This window comes from Mustela putorius, unplaced genomic scaffold, assembly GCF_011764305.1.
Source record: "Mustela putorius furo isolate JIRA1106 unplaced genomic scaffold, ASM1176430v1.1 tig00000759_pilon_pilon_pilon, whole genome shotgun sequence".
Lineage (NCBI taxonomy): Eukaryota > Metazoa > Chordata > Mammalia > Carnivora > Mustelidae > Mustela > Mustela putorius.
Genome location: NW_025421467.1, coordinates 8,762,655 through 8,776,846, shown reverse-complemented (window position 1 = coordinate 8,776,846; position 14,192 = coordinate 8,762,655). Strand labels below are relative to the sequence as shown.

The 14,192-nt window shown below is 36.6% G+C and overlaps 1 protein-coding gene across 6 annotated transcripts in view; it reads left to right on the top strand.

Annotated features, from left to right (window-relative positions):
- Positions 1 to 14,192, top strand: part of USP45 (ubiquitin specific peptidase 45) — a 73,799-nt gene that overhangs the window by 38,294 nt on the left and 21,313 nt on the right. For all 6 annotated transcript variants that reach the window (XM_013063815.2, XM_045084257.1, XM_045084255.1 and 3 more), the window contains one exon: positions 2,641 to 2,728. In XM_013063815.2, coding sequence (XP_012919269.1) covers positions 2,641 to 2,728 — 88 coding nt within the window. Of the gene's footprint in view, positions 1 to 2,640; positions 2,729 to 14,192 lie in introns of those variants that run through there.

The following is a 14,192-nucleotide window of genomic DNA, read 5'->3' as shown; positions in this document are numbered from 1 at the left end:
ACATGTGGAAATGACATGTTTGATTTAATGTGTGTGTGTATTGCTCTTGTGAAAATACATCTGTAGGACCAATAGAATTATTGGATCAAAGCAAATTGTATTTGCTTTGCTATGTTTATGTTAAAAAGAAATTTATAAGAAAAGTAATTTAAAAAAAAAATCTGGTGAAGATTTAAGCCATATACATTGTGTCTGTTTTTGGACTCTGTTCCACTGATCTAAATGTCCACCCTTACCCCAGTTCTGCACTCTCATTACTGTAGCCTCATAGTAAGTCTTAGAATTGGGTAGTGTGAGTGCTCAAACTTTCCTTTCCTTCCTTTTTTTTTTTTTTTAACTACTCCAGGTCCTTTGCTTTTTTATGTGAATTTTAGAATCAGTTTGTTCATTGGGATTGCATTTGGAGATCAGTTTGGAGAGGACATCTTAACAATGTTGAGTCTTCCAATGATGATTATGAAATATCTTTTCAGTTATTTAGGTATTTGATTTTCCTCATCAACTTTGTGGTTTTTCAGCTTACAAACCCTGCACTATCTTGTTACATTTACCTTAAGTATGTAATATTTTTAAATACTATTTATTATAAATTGGTATGTTAGAAAAACTTCAACATCCATTTGTACATTCCTTTTTTTTTTTTTTTAAAGATTTTATTTATTTATCAGAGGTGGGGGGAGAGAGCGAGCACAGGCAGACAGAATGGCAGGTAGAGGCAGAGGGAGAAGCAGGCTCCCTGCTGAGCAAGGAGCCCGATGTGGGACTCGATCCCAGGATGCTGGGATCATGACCTGAGCCGAAGGCAGCTGCTTAACCAACTGAGCCACCCAGGCATCCCCATTTGTACATTCCTAATATACAGAAATATACTTGAGTTCTGTATATTGATCTTGTTTTGCATATTGATCTCGTTTTTGTTCCCTTACTCAGTTTATTTACTGGTTGTGGTAGTTTAATGTAGAAGATCTTCAGGATTTCTCATTTTGAATAGGTGACTCTCTTCACATGTTTGTTGATTTTTCTCTTTTAATTTGGTATTGGTAACTCAGATAGGTTCCATTAAAGATTCTGTATGTCATCACGAATATTTTACTCCAGTCCTAGGTAGAAGAAGAAAGAAAAAAATCTAAGTTTAGCAAATTTTCTTGAGTGGTTTAGAAAGCGGTACTGCTTTGTGCACAGTTGAGATGGAGCTATAGGCAGAGATGTGGTAGAGAATGTTCCTCCTCTCTTCACGAGCAATTTCCATCCTGTGCATCTGCTTCCAAAGCCGGAGACTGGTCGTCCTACCTGCCACCTGGCAGATGAGGATCTCTGAAGGATTCCCTGGTTTCCCCTTGCAGCCTTCTTCCATTCCACAGACCTTTCTTAATCCCTCCGGCACAAATGTCGTGTTATGCAATTTCAGCCTTATATGGATTCCAGCCATGAAAGCCCAAATGGGGTTAGGATTTGTGTCCCACTTGTTTTCTGTCCTCAACTCTGGTCTAGAAGGTGAACAATATCTACCACATGCAGAAAGGGAAACCTACAAGGGGAGTAAATCAAAGTCTCAACATCTTGCTGCTTTTGTTACTTCTTAACAAGAGTGAGTAACTGAAATTATGGCTCCTGTTATAGGCTAGATTCACTACTATTTCAGATAGCTTTTTAGTACCAGGGACTCACAGTAGTGCATTACTGGTGTGAATGTTTATTATGAGATGAGGAATAATGCTTAAAGTATGGAACTTAAGAATCAAAAGATCTGGATTTAGGTCAGTGGCACTTAGCTTGTTCTTCAGTTTTCTCAAGTGTAAAACAGAATTCACATTAATTATGAATTTCTTAACAGCACTGCTGTGCATGTCAAAGGAGATATGTTACACATACCCTAATGAGACCATTGTAAACTCGTACTACCACAACATATTCTTACTCTTTTATATTATTTAGACAGAATTCTTTCTTTGTCTTCAAGCACTATCTAAATTTAGTACTTATTTTTATTTAAGGCAAAATGCTCATTTTAGTATTGGAGTTTGTTGCAGAAAATACTACTTTTTAAGGTTACTGAAATCACCTAAATATTTGCTCTGTTGAAGTCTCCATGAACAGCACCTGATCCTTTGATTAATAGAAGGAAATATAATTGGTCAAATCCTTAAAATAAATACATTCACAGAGATACCAGATTGTAGTTCCTTATTTTAATATAATTAACCTCTTGTTTTTCTTTTGGTTATTCAGGGTGGGAAGAAAATAGACCACAGTGGCTTGGGTTTGAATACTTTTTGTTTGCTTGTTTGCTGTGTGACCTTGCAAATTCTGTAAATAATCCCTCTAAACCTCTTATATAAGCCAGAGAAAATAGTGCATTCCGAACTTGTTTGAGGATTTGATGACTTGTCATATATAAAGCTTCACATAGGTACTGTGCATGCATGTAGTAGTTGCTTGATAAATGGTAGCCATATTATTCTCTGTGTACTTAAGATCTCATCCTAATTGGAACAGTGATCACATCTGGTCTTTTTACTTAGTAGAAAAAGGACTTACATTGAATCTTTGACTAGATGCTATTTAAAAATAATTTTAGATGATAGTAATATATTGATGAAATGATCTTTTTTTCTTTCCTGTTTTGTTTTTAAATCATAGGGCCCCTCGGTTTAAAAGTTTCCAGCAACAGGACAGTCAGGAGCTTCTGCATTATCTGCTGGATGCAGTGAGGACAGAAGAAACAAAGGTCAGGTTTTGTTAAGTTTATTGCATATACTCTTTAAGAAGAGGGTACAAAACTGAAGGAATTAATTTTTACCATCATTTTAATGTAGGTTAAGAAGTAATTTGATCTTTCTTTCTATTTATTCCTTTATATATATTTTTTGCCTCTTCTTTTTTTTTTTTTAAAGATTTTTATTTATTTATTTGAAAGAGAGACAGTGAGAGAGAGCATGAGAGGCGGGAAGGTCAGAGGGAGAAGCAGACTCCCCATGGAGCTGGGAGCCTGATACGGGACTCGATCCTAGGACTCCGGGACCGTGACCTGAGCCGAAGGCGGTTGCTTAACCAACTGAGCCATCCAGGCACCCCTTTTTTTTTTGCCTCTTCTAAGAGAATGTTTTCTCTCAACCTTTTGCAACCCTATTATCCTTTATTAGTTAATACCATTTAACTATAAATAAAAATATCAATCCAAGCTGGCTTAAAGAAAAGAGAATCTGAGACTCTAGGGACAGGAAGAGTCTTAGAGTCCAGAGAACATTCTCCTAACTTCCCTGGGTTCTCTGACCTGTTGATTCTCTTTGTTCCTCTCCCCGCAGACGGAGCTGTCGCTGTGCTGCTCTCTCTGAACGCTAAATCTGCATATTGTGCAGATGTTGCGGTTCCACATGTATTAAAACAAAACTGGCTGCTTATGAAGCCCCAATTCTGAATTCCCAAGTGAGAAACTTTGTTACCCCACGTTGGATTAGGGTCTACTCAGGGATCAGTCACTTACAAGAAGGGAAGGAGGATCCCAGCCTCCTGGATCAGGGAATGTTTCTGAGAAAAGAAGGAATGGCTCATGGCCTGGATAGATTTCCCAAGTGTTCCTTGTAATCCTGTCCCTTAATCAATTGGGTCATAGTTGACTTTAATATTAAATGAGTGAAATTCATCATTTTTTGGTAGAGTCCTGCAAATGGCATACAATTTTTCAGAGAAAATGCAAGATACCAAAGATGTCAAGTACATAGTACATATCCTCCTATTTCCCCCTTTTCACTCAGAGCCAAATAATAATAATATTAATAATAATAATAATAATCCTTCATAACAGTTGTGCTGAGTCTGGATTTAACCTCAGAACCATTTTCAGCCGAGCACTGCAGACAGGCTCTGTCAATCGTAATTGTCTTAATAGGTCAAATCCCGTTTTCCATTCAAGATAAATATACTTCTTAATCTATATTAACATGTGGTTAAGCAACCATCTGAAAATGAAGTACTCATATGCTTGTGGTAGCCGTTACCATGTTACTAAGTAAGGGGGACCTTTCTCTCTCTCTCTTTTTTTAAAATTCCACCTTCAATTGTAATCCTGCAGTATTCTAGCTTCCAGGGAAGAGAGAGTTAGGGTTCTGATATTTTCTTATAAGTTATCTCAAAGAATGAGTTAATCATTCCCTCCTGCTACCAAACAGTGTTTATTACAATCCTGTTCTTGTCTGTTTATTGACTTTCATATTAAATTAGTTGAATTCCACTTTTGAAGGTGTCACTTTTTAAGTTTTTTTAAGTTTTTTAAGTTTCTTTTTAAGTTTTACATATACATTTTATATATATATATATTAAGTTTTTATATTAATTGCAGTTAGTGAACATACAGTGTTATATTAGTTTCAAGTATACAATATCGTGAGTCAGCACTTCCATACATCACCTGGTGCTCATCACAGGTGCAGTCCTTTATCCCCATCACCTATCTCACCCATCCCCCTGCCACCTCCCCTCTGGTAACCATCAGTTTGTTCTCTAGAGTTAAGAGTCTGCTTCCTGGTTTGTCTCTCTCTCTCTCTCCCCTCCCCCTCTCCCTGGCCCTGTACTCATTCGTTTTGTTTCCTAAATTCACATATAAGTGAAATCATATGGTATATGTCTTTCTCGGACTCTTATTTCTCTTGGCATTATACTCTCTAGTTCCATCTGTGTTATTGCAAATGGCAAGATTTCATTCTTTTTTATGGATGAATAATATTCTACTGCATGTTCAGACATAGATACATATATATTACATCTTCTTTATCTATTCATCAATCAGTGGACTCGGGCTGCTTCTATAATTGGGCTATTGCAAATGATGCTATAGTAAACATTGGGGTGCATGCATCGCTTTGAATTAGTGTTTTTATATTCTTTGGGTAAATACCCATTAGTGCCATTGCTTTATCACAGGGTAGTTCTATTTTTAACTTTCTGAAGAAACTTCAACTATTTTCCACAATGGCCGCACCAGTGTGCATTTCCAACAGTGCAGGGGGCGGGGAGGGGACATGGTTCCTTTTCTTCTACATCCTCACCAACAGCTGATATTTCTTATGTTTTTTATTTTAGTCATTCTGAGAGGTGTGAGGTGATCTCCTTGTAGTTTTGATTTGCATTTTTCTGGTGATGAATGATCATGAACATCTTTTCATGTGTCTATTGGCGATGTGTATGTCTTCTTTGGAGAAGGGTCTCTTCATCTCTCCTGCCCATTTGGTAATTGGATTACTTGTTTTTTAGGTGTTGAGTTGTATCAGTTCTTTTATGTATTTTGGATACTACCCCTTTATTGGATTTGTCATTTGCAAATATCTTCTGTTTCTTGCCTTTATTTTTATGGATTGTTTCCTTTGCTGTGAAAGAGGTTTTTTATTTTGGTGTAGTCCCCCAAAAGTTTATTTTTGCTTTTGTTTCTCCTGCCTCAGGAGACATACTTAGAAAGAAGTTGCTACAGCCGGTGTCAAAGTTGTTACCATCTGTTTTTTCTTCTAGGATTTTTATGGTTTCAGGTTTTATATAGGTCTTTAATCCATTTTGAATTTATTTTTATGTCTGGTCCAGTTTCATTCTTTTGCAGGTAGCTGTCCAGTTTTTTCACCATCATTTGTGGAAGAGAGTCTTTTTCCTATTGGATATTCTTTCCTGTTTTGTCAAAGTTTAATTGACCATATAATTGTGGGTTTATTTCTGGGTTTTCTAATCTGTTCCACTGATTCATATGTCTGTTTTGTGCCAGTACCATACTGTTTTGACTCCTACAGCTTTGTAATATAACTTGAAGTCTGGAATTGCGATGCCTCCAGCTTTGCTTTTCTTTCTTAAGATTGCTTTGACTATTTGGGGTCTTTTGTGATTCCATACAGATTTTAGGATTTTTTGTTGTACGGTATAATTTAACATGTGAAGCCATCTGGTCCTGGACTTTTGTTCGTTGGGAGTTTGATTACTGATTCAATTTCTTTGCTGGTTATCTGTTCAAATTTTCTATTTCTTCTTATTTCACTTTTGGTAGTTTATATGTTTCTAGAATTTATCCATTTTTCTAGGTTGCCCAATTTGTTGACGTATGGTTTTACATACTACTCTTTTATAATTGTTTGTATTTTTGTGGTGTTGGTTATTTCTTCTCTCTCATTTGTAATTTTGTCTGAGTCCCTTCTCTTTTTTTCTTGTGAAGTCTGGCTAGGGGTTTATCAGTTTTATTGATATATGTTTTATTTTTTCAGAGAACCTGCTTCTCGTTTCACTGAGCTGGATTTTGTTTTTGTTTTTTAGTTTTTGTATCATTTATATCTGCTCTGATCTTTATTATTTCTTCCCTTCTGCTGGTTTTAGGTTTTATTTATTGTTCTTTTTTCTAGCTCCTTTATTTGTAAGGTTAAGTTGTTTATTTGAGACTTTTTTGGCTTCTTGAGGTAAGCATGTATTGCCATAAATTTCCCTCTTAGAACTGCTTTTGCTGTATCTCAGAAGTTTTGGGCTGTGGTGATTTTATTTTTATGTGTTTCTATGTGTTTTTAAAATTTCTTCTTTTATTTACTGGTTGGCTTATTCATTGTTTAGTAGCATGTTGTCTGACCTCCATGTATTTGTGGTCTTAACAGATTTTTCTTGTGGTTAATTTCTAGTTTCATAGTGTTGTGGTCAGAAAAGATACATGGTATGACTTTGATTTTGAGTTTGTTACGACTTGTTTTGTGGCCTAATATATGATCTGTCCTGGAGAATGTTTCATATGCACCTGAAAAGAATGTGTATGCTGCTGATTTAGGATGGAATGTTCTGCATATATCTGTTAAGGCCATCTTGTCCAGTGTGTCACCCAAAGCCATTGTTTTCTTGTTGAATTTTTTGTTGAATCTGTCCATTGACATAAGTGGGGGTGTTAAAGTCCCCTACCCTTATTGTGTTATTATTGATGAGTTCCTTTATGTTTATTATGAACTTTTATGTATGTGGTTGCATAAATATTTACAGCTATCATATTTTCTTGTTGGATAGTCCCCTTTATGATTATATAGTGTTCTTTTTTGTTTCTAATTCTAGACTCTGTTTTTTTTTATTATTATTATTTTTAAAGATTTTATTTATTTATTTATTTGACAGGCAGAGATCACAAGTAGGCAGAGAGGCAGAGGGGGAAGCAGGCTCCCTGCTGAGCAGAGAGCCCAATGCTGGGCTTGATCTCAGGACCCTGAGATCATGACCTGAGTCAAAGGCAGAGGCTTAACCCACTGAGCCACCCAGGCACCCCTAGACTCTGTTTTAAAGTCTGTTTTGTCCAATATAAATATTGCTGCCCTGGTTTTCTTTTGACATCCATTTTTGTGATAAGTGTTTCTCTATTCCTCACCTTCAGTCTGCAGCTGACTTTAGATCTGAAGTGAGCCTCTCATAGATAGCATATGGATGGGTCTTTTTTTTTTCTTTTCCCATTCTATCACACTGTATCTTTTGATTGAAGTAATTAGTCTATTTACATTCAAAATAATTATTGATATTGCCATTATATTACTTCTTCTATAGTTGTTTCTGAAGATTTTCCGTGATCCTTTCTTGTCTTTCTCTTTTTTCATGGTTTGCTGGGGTTTTTTAGTGATCTGTTTCTCTAGGGATATATTTAGTGATATAATTTTTTTCTTCTTATTCTTGGCATGTTTTTAGTGGTTCTTGATTTGTGGTTATCATTAGGTTTGTATATAACATCTTCTACATGTAACAGCTTATGTGAAGTTGGTGGTCATTTAAGTTGAGCCCATTCATTATTCCTCTCCTTCCTACATTTTAGGTATATGATAACATACTTTATATCCTTTTATTTTGTGAGCTCCTTGACTGATTTTTTTTTTTTTTTACAGAAGTACTCATTTTTACTGCTTTTGTGTTTCTTACCTTCATATTGTCACTTTTGGTCTCTCCTTTGTTGAATAAGTTTTCTGTGCTCAACTTTAAATGGACAATTTCTGTGGAGAATTTGAATGGGAAAAAAACCAGTTTTTTTCTTTTAAAGATTTTATTTATTTATTTGACAGACAGAGATCATAAGTAGGCAGAGAGGCGGGCAGAGAGAAAGGAAGGGAAGCAGGCTCTCTTCTGGGCAAGAGAGCCCAACGTGGGGCTTGATCCCAGGACCATGACCCAAGCCGCAGAGGGTTTAACACACTGAGCCACCTAGGTGCCCCAAAAAAACAGTTTCTTAAATAAGTTATACTACCTAGTTTCTTGGGGATTTTCAGTTATTTTGAATATGTCATAATTTGAAAGAACTGATAAATTGATAAGATAATACTACATCATGTTTTACCTATAATTTATTTTTAAAAAATCAATTAAGGGATTTATAGGTAAGTTTTGAGGACATTAGCACAATCCTCCTGAGCAAATATTTGATCATATTTTCTTTGATTTAGAAATTGATTTAGAAATTTAGGATGGGAGATTCAAACTTAAGTCTTTCTTTTTTTTTTTTTTTAAGATTTTATTCATTTATTTGACAGAGAGAGATCACAAGTAGGCAGAGAGGCAGGCAGAGGAGAGAGAGGGAAGCGGGCTCCCTGCCGAGCAGAGAGCCCAATGCTGGGCTTGATCCCAGGACCCTGAGACCATGACCTGAGCTGAAGGCAGAGGCTTAACCCACTGAGCCACGCAGGTGCCCCCAAACTTAGGTCTTTCTGACTACTAGATGAATGGTGCTTTTTAATTCTATACAGTACTGCTTATTAAAGTTTAGTTTTAATGCTTGATCATCAATGACCAATATAAAAAATTTTTAAGCTTGCTATTTAAAAGTTAACCATTTAACCATGTGGTGCATAAACAGTGAAATCTTGGAACATGGAAAAAATAAAATTAAATTAAAAAAAATTAACCATAATTATTTCACTATTTGATATAATATTAAATCTGATTCAGTAACTTTGGCATATTGATATTCTTGTTGAGGGAGCTGATACAATGCAACAAGGTGGGGGAGAAATACAGACAGAGACTTGTATCTTAAATGATAAATGCATATTGATGCTTCTAAGCCTACAGACAATATAGGAATTAAGATTAATTCAGACTATCAATTTCTAGATGATTGTTCTTCTGGTATGATTTGTAAGAATATGTTTACTATATGGTCCTGTATCATTGTAAATGGAATTAAAAATTACCTCTACATTGTTTTTGTCATTATTCAAATAAAACTGTAAAATCTATCCCTATCATCTTCCCCTATCTTACTTCTGTTACTTGATGGCATACTTTGTCACAATTAAATTGAATTAAATTATTTGTTTTGTGCATTAGGATTCACAATATCTTAAAAACTCAGGCAGTACAGTGGGAAACCTGGCTTTTTGGAAGCTCTCATTCCTCTGTTTGAGGGTTTAGATGGTGTGGCAAAATTAACATGTCAGATCTGTGGGTTTATTCACTCTTGTAAGCAAGGACAGGCATGCGGTCAGTTACAGTGAGTCCCCAAGCAAGAGCTGCATTGTCTGGCCTGGGAACGCCACAGCTGGCGATCGTGCCGTTGTTGTAGTTTGTCACTGCTGTGTGTGTTTTGATTGAAGAAAGGCTCCAGCGTGATGTCTGCCACCAGAATCTTGTAGTAATGATGAACAACTACTGACCTCCTTTCGTGATGTTTCATTAAAGTTTTTTCCTTATGGCTGTAAAGTTGTGAGCGATGCCACACTTTGGCCAGGTAGAGTGCTAAAGGGAGCATTTGTGCAAAAATTGTAAATTTCTCGTGGACAAAGTAAAATCAAATTTACTGTAAGAAATTCTTTTATAGGCAGCCTTTCAACTTATAAGGTATGTGCTTCTTCACTGTCTTGCTTTTAATTTGAGCTATCACCAAATTGGTGATGCTACATTTTTATTTCCAAAGATCTATCACTGATACATTATTGGTTAGGATTATTGTAAAGGCAGACTGTTTCAGTTAACTTTTAAGCCATGGGTGTTACGCATTCTTACTGAAAGAAGTTTATGGTGGAGATTTAAAATAGTTGAACCTTGACCCTGCTAATTGATTAATGTGCTGCAGTTGTTAGCAGCTCCCTGGCCAAAGTCTGTCTCTCGCTGGTGCTCTCTCTCTCTCCCTCCTTTTTTTTTTTTTTTTTTAACTTAAACGGTTCAAAGCATGACTCTCAACAATGAGAGGCTATAGCTGAACCTAAACTCATTTATTCTATTCAACTTGATGAATTACCTATTAATTAACTCCTTTAACAGTTTAGAGAATATAAATCTGTGGCTAAGATACAATAAAAAAAGCAAATGTCTAATAGTTTAGAAGTTAATAATTTAAACAGCTCCATTGTTTTTATTTTTAAGAGTTTGACATATATTATAGCTTACATTTCAGCAAATGTCAAAGACTCATTAAATCATATTGAAAGTCACTTTTGAATTGGTAAAATATTCAAATTATAAAATATATTTATAGACTTATAACTTGGTTTAGAGTTCTTTATCTTTGCTAGCTGGAGAGGCTTTTTACAGTGATACTAAGTATTTACAGGTGAATACGGCATTTATTGGAATCTGTAAGTCCATTTTCCTGCATGGAATTCATTCTAATTTGTTTATTTTGATGCAATAAATTCTGTTTTGAAGGTGTAAAAGTCAGCTTCAGCTCAGTATCTGAGTTACATCAATTTTCAAATTTATTGCATCTGAATTGGAGATTATTTCAATATTTAATTGCTTTGGGGACATATTTTATAATTTTTATTTTCTTCACATATATTTCAAGATAGTATGACATGGCACAGATCACTGTATATTTACTTTTGTACCCTACTTTGTATGTATTTACGTTTTTGAATCTTGAATCAACTTTCAAAATATACTTGAAGAAAGTAGTCAGCAGTTCTAGGAAATATAATGCGCTGATTGTAGGCCAGTTAATAAATGAAACTCAGTTTCACAATTATTGGGGGAAGGTATTAAAAACTTATCATGAAATCTATCCTACATACAGAAGAATGTGTGTGTATATATAGATCTATATATACACACACATATAGTTTAAGCATAATATAAGGAAAAGCCATTTTCCACTAGAAACCCTCCTCACCATCACACCCAAAGTTTAAAAAAAATAGGATGTTTTTAGTGCCATAGAAGCCACCTGTTATTTCTTTTCAAGCATATCTTCTTCATCAGAGGAGACGATTTTTTTTTTTAAGATTTTTATTTATTTATTTGACAGAGCTCACAAGTAGGCAGAGAGGCAGGCAGAGAGAAAGGAGGAAGCAGGCTCCCTGTGAGCAGAGAGCCGGACATGGGGCTTGATCCCAGGACCCTGGATCATAACCCGAGCCGAAGGCAGAGACTTAATCCACTGAGCCACCCACGTGCCTTGATTTTTTTTTTTTTTTTTTTACTTTTACAGTAATCGTTTTATTGCCTTATAGTTTTGAGAGCGACCTGTGTATGCTTAAGCTGTAGATTGTTTAGTTTTACGTAACTGGTTACTAAGTGCAAACCTATTCCCATTATCGAGATGAAGGATCCCCAAAAAAGAGGGACTGAGAGAATCTCTAGAACATTGTCTGGCTTTGGTGTCCCAGAATTTCTAAACGTTCTTGCTGCGGAAGTCAGTGGGCAAGATCATGAATGTGTCCTGAGCCACGCTTGTCAAAGTCCAAGCCACAGACAGAGTTACTAGCTCTCCGGTCCAAAAAGGTTAAAGGCTGCTCTGCGTCTTCTGCTTCAGAGTTCATCATGACCCACCTCCTTGCTCTCAGGAACAGGTCAGAGCAGAACAACTTTGGGTTCGGTAATGTGTATCCTCTGCTGATCCACAGCAGAGCTGGGGGAGGAGAATAAGGACATTAGCAGCTCATTCCCCATATATTCTGTTCTCAGATTTAAAACATGGTACAGGAGCAGGGGGATCTTGGTGGTGACTGTCTGTCTCCTGCTCTCACTGCTTCAGTTTGGGTTGGTTGCCTCCTACATTTGATGTAGAGGCATTGTTCTGGAATTCCCTCTAATTATGCTCCTGGGAATTCTCTTGCCTCTTTTTTTTTTAAATTATTTTTTCTATTTTTTATTACGTTAGTCACCATACAGTACCTCATTAGTTTTTGATGTAGTGTTCCAAGATTCATTGTTTATGTATAACACCCAGTGCTCCATGCAATGTGTGCCCTCCTTAACACCCATCACCAGGCTGACCCATCCCCACACTCCCCTTCTCTCTAAAACCCTCAGTTTGTTTCTTGGAGTCCACAGTTTCTCATGGTTCATCTCCCCTCTGATTTCCCCCAACTCACTTCTCCTTTCCTTCCCTCAGTGTTCTCCTTGTTATTCCTTATGCTCCACAATTAAGTGAAACTATGTGATAATTGACTCTTTCTGTTTGACTTATTTCACTCAGTATGATCTCCTCCAGTCCTATCCATGTTGATGCAAAAGTTGGGTATTCATTATTTCTGATGACTGAGTAATATTCCATCGTGTATATGGACCACATCTTCTTTATCCATTCGTTTGTTGGATGGCATCTTGGCTCTTCCCACAGTTTGGCTGTTGTGGACACTGCTGCTTTGAACATTGGGGTGCATATGGCCCTTCTTTTCACTACATCTTTGGGGTAAACACCCAGTAGTGCAATTGCCAGGTCATAGGGTAGCTCTATTTTTAATTATTTGAGGAACCTCCATGCTGTTTTCCAGAGTGCTTGCGCCAGCTTGCATTCCCACCCACAGTGTTTCTGCAACCTCGCCAGCCTCTGTCATTCCCTGACTTGTTAATTTTAGCCATTCTGACTGGTGTGAGGTGGTATCTTATTGTGGTTTTGATTTGTATTTCCTTGATGCCAAGTGATGTGGAGCACTTTTTCATGTGTGTGGAAGACATGTGGTTGTCTTCTTTGCAGTAATGTCTGTTCATGTCCTCTGCCCATTTCTTGATTGGATTATATATTCTTTGGGTGTTGAGTTTGATAAGTTCTTTATAGATTTTGGATACTAGTCCTTTATCAGATATGTTGTTTGCAAATATCTTCTCCCATTCTGTCAGTTGTCTTTTGATCTTGTTGACTGTTTCCTTTGCTGTGCAGAAGCTTTTGATCTTGATGAAATCCCAATAGTTCATTTTTGTCCTTGCTTCCCTTGCCTCTGCGCTGTTTCTTATATTCCATATATGAGTGAAATCATTTAATTGTCTTTCTCTGACTTATTTCACTTAGCACAGTACCCTCCAGTTCCATCAATGTCGATGTAAATGGTAGGTATTCATCCTTTCTGATGGCTGAGTAATATTCATTGTATATATGAACCACATCTTCTTTACCCATTCATCTGTCAAAGGACAGCTTGGCTCCTTCCACAGTTTGGCTGTTGTGGACATTGCTGCTATGAATATTGGGATGCATGTGTCTCTTCTTTTCATTACTTCTGTATCTTTGGGGTAAATACCCAGTAGTGCAATTACTGGGTTGTAGGATAGCTATATTTTTAACTTCTTGAGGAACCTCCATACTTTTTTCCAGAGTGGCTGTATCAGATTACACATATAAGTGAACTCTTATGGTGTTTGTCTTTCTCTGACTTATTTCACTTAGCATAATATCCTTCAGGTCCCTTCATGTTTTTCCAAATAGCAAGGTCTCATTCTTTTTTATGTCCAGGTAATTGTTGCATTGTGTGTGTATTCCATTAGAACATTTTCTTTATTCATTCATCTATTGATGGACACATGGTTTCTTCCATATCTTGTCTATTATAAGTAACACTACAGTAAACATAGGGGTACCTATATCTTTTCAAATTAGTGTTTTTGTTTTCTTTGGGTAAATACCGACTAGTGAGGGGCACTTGGGTGGCTCAGTCAATTGAACATCTACCTTCGGCTCAGGTCATGATCCCAGGGCCCTGGGATCAAGTCCTACATTGGGCTTCCTGCTCACGGGGAGCCTACTTCTCTCTCTCCTCCCTGCTGGTGCTCTCTTTCTCTCTCTCTCAAGTAAGTAAATAAATAAATCTTAAAAAAAAAAACAACCCACTAGTGGAACCACTGGATCATATGGTAATTCTATTTTTAATTTTTTGAGGTATCTCCTTACAGTTTTCTACAGTAGCTGCACCAAACTTACATTCCCACCAACAGTGCACAAGGGTTCCTTTTTCTCCACATCCTCACCAACACTTGTGATTTCTTGTCTTTTTGATACTAGC